The sequence below is a fragment of the Tetrahymena thermophila genome, assembly GCF_000189635.1.
Source record: "Tetrahymena thermophila SB210 genomic scaffold scf_8254420, whole genome shotgun sequence".
Taxonomy (NCBI): Eukaryota; Ciliophora; class Oligohymenophorea; order Hymenostomatida; family Tetrahymenidae; genus Tetrahymena; species Tetrahymena thermophila.
In genome coordinates, this window is record NW_002476202.1 from 216362 (window position 1) to 229978 (window position 13617).

The window sequence follows — 13617 nt, forward strand, 5'->3', positions numbered from 1 at the left end:
ATTAAGTGAAAAAAAAAGTTTTTTAATAAAACAAAGGTAAACAATCAATCTATCTATCATAAATCATAAAATTTAAATATACAAATAAAAAAGAAATGAACTACAACAACAACGGAAATGCAGGATTTTAAGCAAATAATGATATTGAAAATTTTTAGATGATGGGATTTGCTGCTGCTAAAAATTAATAAATGATGAATTAGTAGCATAACTAGTAGCCAAACAATTAAAAAGGATTTGTTTAAAATAATAATTAAAGCGCTGATTAGATTTCAAATAATGAAGGAGTAGCCTTAACTGGACTTTCAAATTTAAATTTAAGGAGAAATTTTATCCGTAAAGTTTTGGGAATTATTTGTACCTAGTTAATCATAACATTTGCTTTTATTATTCCTTCAACATTAAGTCAAGATTATAGAGATTTCTAAAAGAGATACATTTTTATCGCCTACCTTTCTTTAATTTTGAATATCGCTACAATGATTACTCTTTATTGCTTCCGTAAGCAATGCATGAAGGTTCCTAATAACTACATTTTACTTTTTATATTTACAATCACTGAAGGTTATTTAATTTCCATGATAACTTCAGTATCTTAACCTGAAGTTGTTTTGTTGGCAGGAGGTATCACTTTTGCAATAGTCTTATTTATCACAATTTATGCCTGCACAACTAAAAATGATATAACCCAAAAGGTAACAGCAATTTTCTATGTAAGTATGGCTCTTCTTGTAATTATCCTTGTAGCTTCAATATTTAGAAGTTATATAATTTAAACTCTTATTGGTTTGGCTATTGTTGGAGTTTTCTGCTTTTACTTAGTTTTTGATATATAGAGATTACAAGGAAATAAATACTTATCATATTCTTATGATGATTACATAATTGCTTCACTTGACATATACATTGATATTGTTGTTATTTTCTAAACCGTTCTTGGCCTCGCTAACAGAGAGTGAAATAGTATATAAAAATCTTTCATAAATTTTATATAAAATAAACTTAATAATATATACACAAATTTATTAACCACTTAACTTAATCTTGGTGAAAAAAATAAATAAATTCAAAGTTATTTGTTTTTGTTTTATTTATTTTCATTCTATCTATTCTTGTTTTGTTAATTAACTAATTAATTTATTTCCTTTTCAGATATAAATAGATGATTTTGATTAATTTTTTGGATATCTATTTATCTATTTTTCATCATTTCTATTTAATATATAAACATTTTTTTGTATTTTTGGGGAATTAGAAACTTGTAAACTTTGATTAAACGGATGTTTATTTTTTCTCTCTATTATGCACCTGAATATAAAGCTCTAATTTATACCACAAATTGCTCTCAGTGAATTTATTAATTCATCAACCAGTAATTTTTTGATCAAAAGTTTTAAATTTTAAATATAAAAATAGATTTTGATTGCCTACTAAACAAGTAATTAAATGGTGAAACCAATTTAATAACATAAGATATGTGTTTTTTAATGTAGTTAGTAAGGAAATTTATTATTAACATTTATTTATATTAAATTTTTAAAACAACATTAGAAGAGATAAAATACAAAGATAGACTTATTAATTTATTTATTACTCAATTTGTTTTTTTGGGTTGCATTATTCTCCTGACTAAGTGAATTACCTAAAATATGAAGAATGTAGTGATAGAAAAAAATATCATGAATATATACTCAGCCTTAACAAAAGAGTTATTAGTGAAATTTATATTGAAGTAAAGATATATCAGTAAAAAGCTAAGAATCCAAGATAGATACCATCCTAATTTATTCAAATATGATTAAAATGGGATGATCCAATAAAGTGAAAATGGCTCAGAAGAATTTTTTAATTTATCATAGGCAAGAGATACCTTTTTAGAACTTAGGAAGTAAAACATAAAAGAATATATTGATAAGAAATAGTAGATATTGCAAATTGTACTATTTTATTCATATATTTCAAGGTTATCTGAAAACATATACACAAACAATTATAGAGCCAGTGATATAGTTACAGTGTAACCTTCAAAGTTCACAATAAGATTTATGTTTTTATCTAAAGCTTCCAAATGATTAGTTACCATCAATCTTATTTTTCTTTTAGTTTCTTAAAAATGATTAATTTACTCCTCTTAGTTTCTGATATTGTTATTACTATTATTAAAATTTAAGTTTTATTAATTTACTATTTAATTGCTGCTGTTAAATACATTTTAGTTATTGACTTACATATTGCTAACTTAATCAATTTAAATATCTTAATTGTTGTTAACAATTTAATTTGATTAAATTTAATAACTTTACTACATTATTAAGTTACTATTATTGCTTATGCTTAATTAAACCACATTCACCTATTGGTTTACTTATGGAATTTCTATGTTTAGATTATTGTTGTTCTATTATTGAGGAATTCTTTATTGATGCTAATTTTATGCAAATTACAATTTTTGTTACTTTTAAATTTCTTTATTGAGAGCTTTTAATGTGATTCTATTTAGCACTATCCTTGTCGAAATGCAAACTAGATAAAAAGAAAAAATTGGTTCAAACTATAAGATGTAATACTCTTTTCCTCTTTCTTAGAACAAAGCATTGAGCAATTGAAGAATAATAAATATGGAATAGCTGGAAAAAAATACTATTAAAAAAGCACAATTTTTTACTCTATTCATTTTAGTTGAAAGTTAAATATTCTAAGTAACTATATAGTAGTTGAAAAGTGCTATGTAAATAATACTCAAATAGTAGAAGCCTCCAAAAAAATAGGAATATTCTTACAATATTAACTAATGATTTTGCCAAGAGCTGCCAAATGCAATAATCTGAAGTACAAGAATAAATTCATAAATATAAATCATAAACTTCAAGTAATTCTGAACAGGGTCTTTAGCAAAAGTTGTCTGTATTTGAATTGCAAAATCAAAATTATAATGTAAATATTCATCAAACTCTTTTCTGTAGACAGGCCAAGAGGTTACACAATACATCAGAAGTTTTTTAATTGTTTTTGGGTGCTTGTTTAAGTAAAATATCAAAAACATTACCACTCTTAAATAAATAAAAACAAGAAGCAAATATCTCTAGTAAATATTATCTTCGTATTTGTTATTTTATATCATCGATATAATTTAAATGGATGATATAGCAATTAAACAAAAGAAGTAAATGTTGTTTAAGTTTTATTGCAGTTTCTCTTGCGAATATGCATTCCTAACTTCTTCCTAAGGTGGATTTTAAGGAAGAGGTAAGAGAATCTATTCTCTTTTTCCTTTTATCAATCTTAAAACATTTACCAAATTAGTAATCACACAGAAAGCTCCAACAACAAAATTACAATATTTTAGAAAATCTGACCAATCTCCACTTATTGATTGAGAATTTACAAATCCAGAAAGAAAGAAAAGGGTAAGCAAAACAGGATCTGCCAAATTAGACAGCCATCTATTTACTACTAAATAAAATAATCCTAAATTATTTAAATTTGCAATATTTTATTAGTTTATATGATGATTTTGCTAGTTTAAAACATCTTAAAAATTATCTAACTAGTTTTGATTGTTGGCGTTTAAGTTATTTTCTTAATTTCCATTTCCTGCTTAAGGAAAATAGTCTTAAATTTGTTAATTATTTGCAATATTATTTTGATCATGTTAATTATTGTTATTGTTATCGTTTTGAATATAGCTTTGAGATAATTCAAATATAATGCTAGTATTTTCAAAATCATCTTAACCTTCGGAATCTAAGTGATCTTATTCCTAACCATTTTCATTTGAAGCAAGCTCAGATAAAATTAGTGACTATGAATAATAGAACATTTTATAAAAATTATTTGTTATTTGAAAACTTAAAAGTAAAAAACTTGAAGAATTCTAAAAATATCTAAGATTAATTATTATTAAATTTCAATAGATTTTACAAAAAAATAATCATAAGTAAAAAAATAAACTTTTTTTAAATATTGAAAGAAAAAGTAGACATATTTTAGTAAATTTGTAAACATAAATAAACAATCAAATCTTAACTATTATTTAAAAGTTAAAATCTTACTTTTTTTTTGCTTTTAAAGTAAAAAAATAAAGAAACTCAAAATTTAAAACCTTTAAAATAATTTTTTTTGTAATTAGGTAAAGAGAGTGTAAACTTATTAAAAAATGAATTAGATATTTGTATAAATGCAAAAAATTTATTTTGACCAACTAAATTTAATATATTTATTTTATTATATTCCAAACATCTTTTAAATTATTTTATATTCAGTTCAGTAATTTAAGAATAATAATAAAAGAATCGAAGAAAAATTAATCATAAATATATTTTTTTTTAACAAAATAAACAAATAGAGTTATATTTAAAGATATTTTTTAAGCTCAAAATCTAATTTTTTAATTAAATTTATAAATATTAAATTTTCAATTTTAAATTAGTATAATATATTGTCAACTTTTCATTCTACCAAATCTTCAGTTTCTTCACCATTCTAAATTACATTATTTTATTGTTCCTTTTTATTAAAAAATTAAATATCATTAAAATCCAAAAAATAAATTTCAAAATACCATTTTGTTTACATGCTCATCGACTTTGAAGAGCTATGCTTCTAATTATTTAAGTTGGTCAAGTAGTCCTTGATTTTCTCTTGTCAAAGTGCTATTAACATTTTACTATTATTCTGTTTATTCTCTACGCTAACGGATAATATTTGAAAGGTTAGAAATTTCTTATTTTTGGCTCTCACTTATCTGTTGTAAGCTTAAAATTTGTGATTACAGAGACTATATTTCCTATTCCAACTCTTCGAACTTTTCTTCGTTTTCATGCAAAAGTACGTTAAGTGATTGGTTTTCTACAAGGATTTATTAGTTTTCTTATATCTTTAATTATATTTCTTTGTTAAGTAAAGCAGTCTGCTAACTATTATTTTTAATCAAATTATCTGTTTCTTACTTAAATTAGGCTGATTATTCTGCAACTAATTTTTCAAGTTCTTCTACTTTCTATTAATAAAGCTTAATTGATTATTATTAATCTTAGAGTAATTCAATATTTTCTTTTATCTATTAATTAAATTAATTTGCAGCATCCTTCTTTGATTTCTCCAATTCCATAATTTACTTTTAAAGAATTTCAAGCTTTTTATTAAATTCTTTCTATTCTTTAATGCGACTTTCATCATTATTATTTTTATAATCAATATGTTCTTTGTGGATTGTCTAATACTGATTCCTCATTTATTCGTATTTCTTTTCTAAACTTTCTAAAGTCTTAGCAAGTTACTCATTTGTCTATTAATATTCCTTTATTTTTTACAAATACTCATTATTTTATTTTTTCAATTCGTTATTTTCACCATCCATTTTTTTAAGTTCCTCTATAGCCTTTTCTAGATTTCTTTCACGTTTAGCTAACAATTCTTTGGTTTATGTTTGCTCAGTAGTGAGAGTTGTATTTTTTTCTGTAAGTTGCTTCTTTTCTCCTTCTTACTTTTATATTTTTTAAGTTGCTTACTTTATTTCTCCTGTTAATTTCTCATTTTCTGAAAAAAGTTTTTTTAATTTCTCTTCCGCCTTTTCAATCGTTTAACGTAAATTGATAGTCTCCTATTCAAATAATCTAAGCTATGCAATGATATTTTACTATTCTGTTATTTTATCTTCAAGAGATTTTATCTAGGTCTTCTTTTCACCAAACTTTACTGTAACTATTTCTTCAGTTTTTCTAGCATTTTCTTCATGCTTTTTAATAGTTTCGTCTTACTTTTTAATGGTATCTTCAAGTTTCTTAATATGTTCATCTTATTTTTTCACTAGATTTTGCAACTATTCACCTTTGCTTTAAGAACTCACTAGATCCCTCTTAAGCTTTTCGATTTCTGCTATAAAGTTAGCTATCTGCTCATCCTTTTTCATAACTATTTAAGCAAGATTTTAGTTTTTAGAGGATGCATCTTCATACTTTTATTCAAAAATCTTTGTTTGTTCAAAACTTTATTGCAATTTAACAAACTTATCTTGCAAAATGTTGTATTTTTCCACTAGCATATTTGACTGGGCTAAGGTGTTATTTATTTCTTATTGTTTTTCAGCAATGATTTTTTAGTAATTTTCTTCTTTTTCTTTAAGATAAAACATATTTTAACCTTTTTCTTTTATAAATTCAGATTTTTCATTTAGCAAGTCTGTTTTAGCTTTCTCTAAATCGGAAATGGTATTTTTCATTATTTAAATTTATTTATTTTCTTCTTGTGAGTTGAGTAATTAGTGCTTTAATTCACTATATTATTTTTCCAAATTATGGTATTGTTCTATTATTTGAGCTTATGTTTCTCTGAGTAATGATATTTCTTTAATATATTTCTTTGTTTCCTCATCTTATTTGCTAATATAATCAGTGTTTCTTCTTAACTCATCTTTATTTCTTTATGCATCTTCTTTGTTTCTGAAGGCATCATCTCTGTATTTCTATATTTCATCAGTAGCTTTTAGAAGCTCTTCTTTTTTCTTTTGTAATTCTATCTTTGTTTTGGATTATTCATCTTTTTGCTATTAGAGTTTTTCATTTAATAGCCTTCTTTCTTCTTTATAATTTTTTATTTCTTCATTTAGAATAGCATTCATCTTTTAAAGATTTTCTAAATCAAATCTAGATATTTTATAATTTAATTAATAATTAATAATAATAATAATAATAAAAGCTACCCTAATTGTGACTGTGTACCAGCTTATGTCTATAAAGACGAATTAATATTTTTATAAGCATCTGCTTCTTATTCTTTCATAGCAAGAAGTTGCTAGAGTTTGTTATTTTATTCAACTAGCTCAGAAGACTTTTCATCAATATTGGCAATGATTTCTTCTTATTCTGAGTATTAGTTTTTTAAATTTTAGTTTTCATATTTAAGATGCTCAATTTCATTTGTTTATTCATTAATAAATCTATCAAGACGTTAAATTTCTTCAAGTAGTATTCTTTCTTACTTATTTTGAGTTTATTCTAAATTGTTAGAACTTAAATCAATTGATTTAGAGCTATTGCTCTTCATGTCTAACAATTTATCATTTTCTTAAATGAGTATTTTCATCTTCTACTCTAAATTTTCTACATGCTTTCTCTCTTTTTCGAAACTTGCCTATTTTATAAAAATTAATTGTTAACACCAAAAAAAATAATTTTTAAACTTATTTTATGTGTGAGTACAAGCAATCATATCTAAATAATACTTAATTGTAATATATTTTACACATAATCTAAATTGTTCAAAAACCTAAAGTAAAAAGCATTAAATATTATAAATTTTAAAAGTCTACTTGAAGCAAGATATATTTTTCATTTAGTTTTTTATATTCTAAGCTTATATCTGAAGATATCATATTTTGCTAGTTTATTTGCAAAGGAGTGACACTATAATTTAAAATAAAATATTTTCAAATTACTGAAATTAATATAAATTCAATAAAATATATTTTAAATGGCTTTTTTTTATAGATAACTACTTAAAAAGTTATTGTTAATAAAATTAATTTACGGTTATGACAACTGAGATCCATTAACCTGATATTAATTATTTTGATTTTAAGTGTAATTAATACGACTTGAACCATGGGCAGGTACATTTTAATTATTATTAATATTATTACTACTTAATTTTTAATTTTGAATGCTTTGACGATTAGATTGAGTTCCTAACAATTAAGCTTATGAATTATTTTTTTAAAAAGGCATTGCTGTAGGTATAGGTAAGGCTTAAGTTTGCTTAATTTAGGTTTATTAATTGGCCATAACTCCTTAATTCAGCTATGATTAAGTAGTCTACGCTGAAATCCTACTGCTATTTACATTTTATTAATACATGATTTATTGTTATTGTTACGCAATTTACTACTATTACATATTATTCTACCCTATTATTTAACAACTTTTTCAAATTACTTGTATAAATTTTTTGCTTAAGTTATTATTTTTGAAAATATTAAATAAATTAATTAAAAACCTTTCTTTGTATAGAATATTTACTAATGATTTATCTCCTTTTAAAAATAAACAGTAATTTATTAAGAGAATCTATCAATAATTAGTTATCATTATTATTTTATATAAATAATTAATAAATTTCTTTCTAGTTGAAAAATAAGTCATTTAATCTATTGAAAGAAAAAACTCCAAGAAGATTTTCAAAAGTATCTTAACTGGAAAATTAAAGCATGAAGAGGAAAATATTAAAATAAAGAAATATTAATTAAGGACTAAAAATTTATTATCTTTTAAAAATAATAAAAAAATAAAATATCTCTTTAAAATACTCAAATCACTCTTTTTTTCTAAAACGAAGACTTTTAAATATTGAAAGCAGAATTCTTATTAATTTAAAAATTTAAGAAAATGTATTTCTATTCATATAAATTTTAACAGTATTTATAAATTATTCTTATTATGATTTGTTATAAAGTTTTTTACAACAAAAATTTTCAAAACTTTTGCTAATTATATTTTTCTTTATAATTTAAATTGTTTTTGTAAAATGCTTAGATTTATTTAAATCAACTTTTATTTATTAGACATTCAATTAAACTCAAAATTTAATAAATAAACTTTATAATAAAAAAATTAACATTTAAAATATAGATAATTGATTAAGTAAATTCAATATCTAAATAATGAAATTATATTTTATTAGATAATTATTTACAATTATTTATCAATACTTATTGAATATTATTTAATTAGTAGAATAAAACTTTTTATAATTATTTTAAAAAATATTATTTTTTCAGAACATTATTGATGAATACTTATTCTTATTTTATAGATCTGAAAAATTGTAATTATATTTAAGTGAGCAAACAAAATAATATATTTAATTAGCAATGATATATACAATAATAAAGGTAAATATATATTTCAAAAAAATATTTATAAATATATCAATACAGATTATTAATTTTTAAAAGGTAATCTAAAGACTTGAATGAATTGGTTATAAAATGGAAAATTAATAATTATTACTTTAGATTAATTTATTTATTTTTGTATTATCCTTTTAAGAGATACAATAAGAAGTTCGAATTAATTTATCAAAATTGAAAGCATAGTCTTTTTCGAAATCATTTTTTAGGGAAACCTGATTAAATCGATTAACTTAGTTGAGGATTAGGATTATTTTGATTTTCTTCTTACTGCGAAAATTTAAAATTTTATCCAGAGCTAAGAACATCAGTGCAAAGCTTTTCTGTTTATGATTAATTAACTTGAATTTTTTACAGAAGGTCATTATATTTTTATTTGTTTTTAAATAAAAGACTGTGATTATGGTTACTTGTATTGTTATTAGAAGCGCTGGTGGTAGTTGATTAATTAAATATATAATCTATTGATTGATTTTCACTTTATAGCCCATAATTTTAAGAGTTAGAGCTTAAATTAATAGCTTCATTATTGTAATTCTTTACAAGAGTGTTAATTTTACTGAAAGGATTTTCTTAACTTCTATAAATAATTTTATTTGTTGGAGAGGTCATAGAATTTATTTCTAATCCATCTAATTATAACTTTTAATTGCTTATTCTTAAATCCTCTAACTTTTTGATTTCTGCATCATATTATTACAAGTTAGTAGCTTAGCTTGTTGAATTTATTTATTATGCATTTTAAATTTGACTGTTATTTTAATAACTTGGAATTTAATTATTGTATAAATGAATATTTTGTGTAATATTTTAATTAAGCTGTAATGACTGTTAAGCTGCAATTCCACCAATACCTTGATTACTCATATTCAAATTAGAGTAATAATTTCCTTTTTTGCTAGAATCCTCATCTTCCATTGTTAGCAAGACTTGTTTTGGGGAACTTTAATATGTAGAATAATTATTTGGAATTAGTTGTGGTTTTGTAGATAAAGGAGAGTCACTTTATTCTTATTTATTATTTTCGCTTCCAAATGAAGATCTTTAAATAATATCTCCATTGCTAGAGTAAAAATGCTTACTTACAACTAAGTTATTATTTTATTAGTTTTATTGACTTGACTGCATTTAATTTTAAATTTTGTTATTTTACTAATTCTATTCTTCATTGTTGATAATTTCCTTAAATGTTAAAAATTAAAATCCATTTTATTATGATTGATGCATATTTAATTAATTTTATTGAGATAAAGTTGCTTTAAAGGAAGGAGATTGAGGTTATGTTTCAGGATGGTGCTGGTCAGTTGTACTATGAGCAGCGCTTTAAAAAATATCTCTATTTTCGAAGCTTACATAAATGGATTTAGGTTGTTAGTTGATAAAACTATTTTATTATAATTAGAACTATTGTACTTTGGCGTTAGGTTCAGTAGTTCCATAAAGTGTTTAGTTTGAACTAACCTAGCTTTTCTATATGTTTTGAGTGTAGGAAATAATTGTTAACAAATGGTTTACTACATCTTGCATCTTTTATGAAACTGAAGCCAATTAATTGCCATCGTTTGCATATTTTAATTGCTAAACTACGAACAACTAACTTAAAAACTTTTTTGTTCTTGATTCTTCATACTACTAAATTATCAAATTATATTGGCCAATAATATCATCTAAACTATCAATATCCATATCTCTTAATATAGAATCAAAATTGCTCATCAAGTCATTCTCAGTACAATTCAGGTAATTTAATATTTATTAAATCTCAAACTTGCTATTTTTATATTTTGCTAAATTATCGTTGAAATTATTAAGTAAAACTTCTTTTTATCGTGAAGCAACTTCTTCAATGACATTGACAAGAGACTTTTAAATGTAATCAACGCTTTCTATATTCTTATGATATTCCTATATCAGCGAATCGTTTTTTTCATAAAATTGTTTTTATAACTAATCAAAATCATTTTTTATTCTAAATAATTTGGCTTGAAAATCATTTAGCTTTTATCTTTTTATTTTTTCTTCTTCACCCATAAAGTCATTAATTTGATAAATAGGAGATTAAAATTTATTTAACTCATTTGATTAATAATTATTTGAGACTTAACTCTGCTTATCAAATAAAACATTTTAATTATTGTTAACTTAAGGGTTTTAATTATTTTGTACATCTTATAACGAAAAATTACTATTTTATGAAGTTAAAGATTAAACAGTGTCAAATGTTTGTGCAATCTAAGATTTAAATTCACTGAGAGCTTAAGAAATAGGTTATTAATTACTACTTTAAAAGTCTTAAGTATAACCATTTAATATTGGCTAATTTAAGTTATGAGTGTTGGATTATTATAAAATTTATTGATTAGGCTTTTATAATTACTATGAAATTTAATCATTATTTGTAATTTGCTTTTAATTTACTTAATTATTTGCATTTATAGCTTTTAAAGGAGTATATGAAGGTATATCTGCAATCTATTTAATATCTATTTTACTATTTATATATTGAGAAGATTATGGGATTTAAAATTCAGAAGATTTTTATTCTAGTGGTATTACTTAATTTATATAATTTGTTGTCTTTATATTAGCAAAATTTTAGAATTGATGCAATTAGTCTGTCTATCCTTTTTTGGTAGACTCATTTTATAAGCTTGTTGCTGGTGAATGATTATTAAGATCGGTTCTGAGATCTATTGTTTATAAATTGATAGGTGTAGAAGTAATATTTATTTTTTGAGGTGATAAGTAAGATTCTGCTGCACTACCACCTATACCTGTACTTATAGAATTATTTGTTATTGGGTTAGATGAATTAGAGTTGAATTTTGATTATTCTATGCTGCACTTAGAGCAGAAATACTATTTTGATATATCTGATATATTAATTTAGTAATTTGCTTTTTTAGTTTTACAGACTTAACATATCTAATTTGTGTTAGAGTCACATTCTTATAAAACATTTATTTATTATCTAGATTCTCTATAAGGGCTTAAAGATGAAGATTTTTACTGCATATCGCACTTCAGTTGTACAATTGTTGGTGATTACTGTTCATGATTTACTGATGTAACGTTGAGTCTTTTTTGAGAATCACTTCCACTAAAAACTTAATCTAAGCTTCTACTTTCTGTTAACTGAACTTAAATTCCACTTTTTTAATGATTAGAATCTTATTTCTATAGATAGCTTATTGGATTTGCATTCATACTAGATTTACTTGAAGTGACCGAGTTAGAGGTTAGTGGATTATTTAGCTTTTTTATATTATGGTCTTTGTCACTTTCTTGGCTACTTGTAATTATATTATGTTAATTACTTACAATACTACCAAACCCATTTTAAGAACTTTTTGATAAAAGTATAGAATTGTTAGACATGTTATTAAAAGGGTTCTAAGACGATTGATCAGTTTTGTTTGATTAATTTAAGTATGATTATATCTACTGTATTTGTTATTGCTAAGTTAATTATTGATGCTAATATTATAATTGAGAGCCTTATTTTTTTGATTAAATAGTTGATTATAAATCAATGTATTTAGTTTTTTATTGTAAATTAAATTTAGCATCAGAGCTATTACTTTATTGCTATTACAAAACATTTCTTACAGAACTTTAATTCTGTTATTATTGAGATCCACTTCTTAAATAACCAAAATAATTCTTTGAAGACTACATTTACTGTAATTAATTTGATTTTAGCAAACCATTCTCTGTATTAATTGCTGAAGATTATTTTGATATAGGCTGAATCAGAATTTTGTTGCTACTTTAATTATTATTACTATTACTTTATTAATAAGTAGAAGGAGATCTTTAAGGATTATTTGAACTCAATTCTAACTTATTATTGATATCATTTATGCTTTTATTGTTCGTATTGCATGCTAAATTTATATTTTAAAATAAATCTTGTTTGTCACACAGATTTATTGTGCAAATATTCTTATTATAATTTGATGGAGTCTAAAGATTATTGTTAACAATATTACCATAGGTAGTATTGGGTGAATTTTAAGTATTTTTATAGATAGAAGCTTAGTTCTATGATTGAGTGTATTATTATTAAGATTGTAATCCGATTTCATTATTTCCAGATTAAATATTAGTTTTAGATAATGATTAAGGTGTTTGGTACATGTTACTGTGATCTATTTTTTGAATTTATTTTTATTGAGTGTCTTTTAAGTAGCTTTAACTTGTTTATGGTTCTGTTGATTTAGATTCCTTGTTTTTATTTATCAAATAAGATAAATTTTATGTTGACTATTTCATTAATTATGGTGATAATAACCCATTCTTTTATAAATTTGTAGATTTTATGCACGGTGATAAAGAATTTTCACCTTTAGATTTATTTACATCATATTAACCGCCTCCTATGATCCCATTTCCATTTTTTAATAAAGAAGACGAAGTACCAATTTTACTGTTTACACTAGTATCTTCCTTGAAACTATTATGACTTTAATTCTTCTAATTCTACTTAAAAGAAGAATACTGTTTGTGTGTTGAATTTCTTGTTGGAGATATCGCCTTTTAGAGACTTCCTCTATTATTATCTTTTTATTGTAATTAAGAGCTTAGGTTGTTTTGATTAGCAGAAGTGTACTGCTAATAGGGTTATAAATAAGAATTTATAGCAGACTAGTTATAACCTGAAGGTCTTTAATTTTTATTTGCTAGCATTTATCTTTCTATATATTTGGTAA

At 23.1% G+C, this 13617-nt stretch overlaps 5 protein-coding genes across 5 annotated transcripts; 2 read left to right on the forward strand and 3 right to left on the reverse strand. All coding sequences in view use genetic code 6, as the record gives it.

Annotated features, from left to right (window-relative positions):
- Positions 1-95: 95 nt before the first annotated feature.
- TTHERM_00693210 (inhibitor of apoptosis-promoting Bax1 protein) lies at positions 96-959 on the forward strand (the record flags this gene model as incomplete). Its single annotated transcript, XM_001023586.3, has 1 exon — positions 96-959. One exon carries the CDS (start codon positions 96-98, stop codon positions 957-959), a length of 864 nt encoding a protein of 287 aa, XP_001023586.1.
- Positions 960-1808: 849 nt separating this feature from the next.
- TTHERM_000693198 (hypothetical protein) lies at positions 1809-2072 on the forward strand (the record flags this gene model as incomplete). Its single annotated transcript, XM_012799844.1, has 2 exons — positions 1809-1888; positions 1964-2072. The coding sequence occupies 2 exons, from the start codon at positions 1809-1811 to the stop codon at positions 2070-2072; spliced, it is 189 nt and encodes a 62-aa protein (XP_012655298.1).
- A 277-nt stretch (positions 2073-2349) lies between these two features.
- TTHERM_000693199 (transmembrane protein, putative) lies at positions 2350-3820 on the reverse strand (the record flags this gene model as incomplete). The annotated part of the gene is made up of 2 exons (XM_012799845.1): positions 2350-2425; positions 2781-3820. The coding sequence occupies 2 exons, from the start codon at positions 3818-3820 to the stop codon at positions 2350-2352; spliced, it is 1116 nt and encodes a 371-aa protein (XP_012655299.1).
- Positions 3821-4449: 629 nt separating this feature from the next.
- On the reverse strand, positions 4450-7892 carry TTHERM_00693200 (hypothetical protein; the record flags this gene model as incomplete). The annotated part of the gene is made up of 5 exons (XM_001023585.2): positions 4450-4506; positions 4562-6644; positions 6701-7131; positions 7310-7403; positions 7528-7892. The coding sequence occupies 5 exons, from the start codon at positions 7890-7892 to the stop codon at positions 4450-4452; spliced, it is 3030 nt and encodes a 1009-aa protein (XP_001023585.2).
- A 1211-nt stretch (positions 7893-9103) lies between these two features.
- On the reverse strand, positions 9104-13594 carry TTHERM_00693190 (hypothetical protein; the record flags this gene model as incomplete). The annotated part of the gene is made up of 1 exon (XM_001023584.1): positions 9104-13594. The coding sequence occupies one exon, from the start codon at positions 13592-13594 to the stop codon at positions 9104-9106; it is 4491 nt and encodes a 1496-aa protein (XP_001023584.1).
- Positions 13595-13617: the final 23 nt, after the last annotated feature.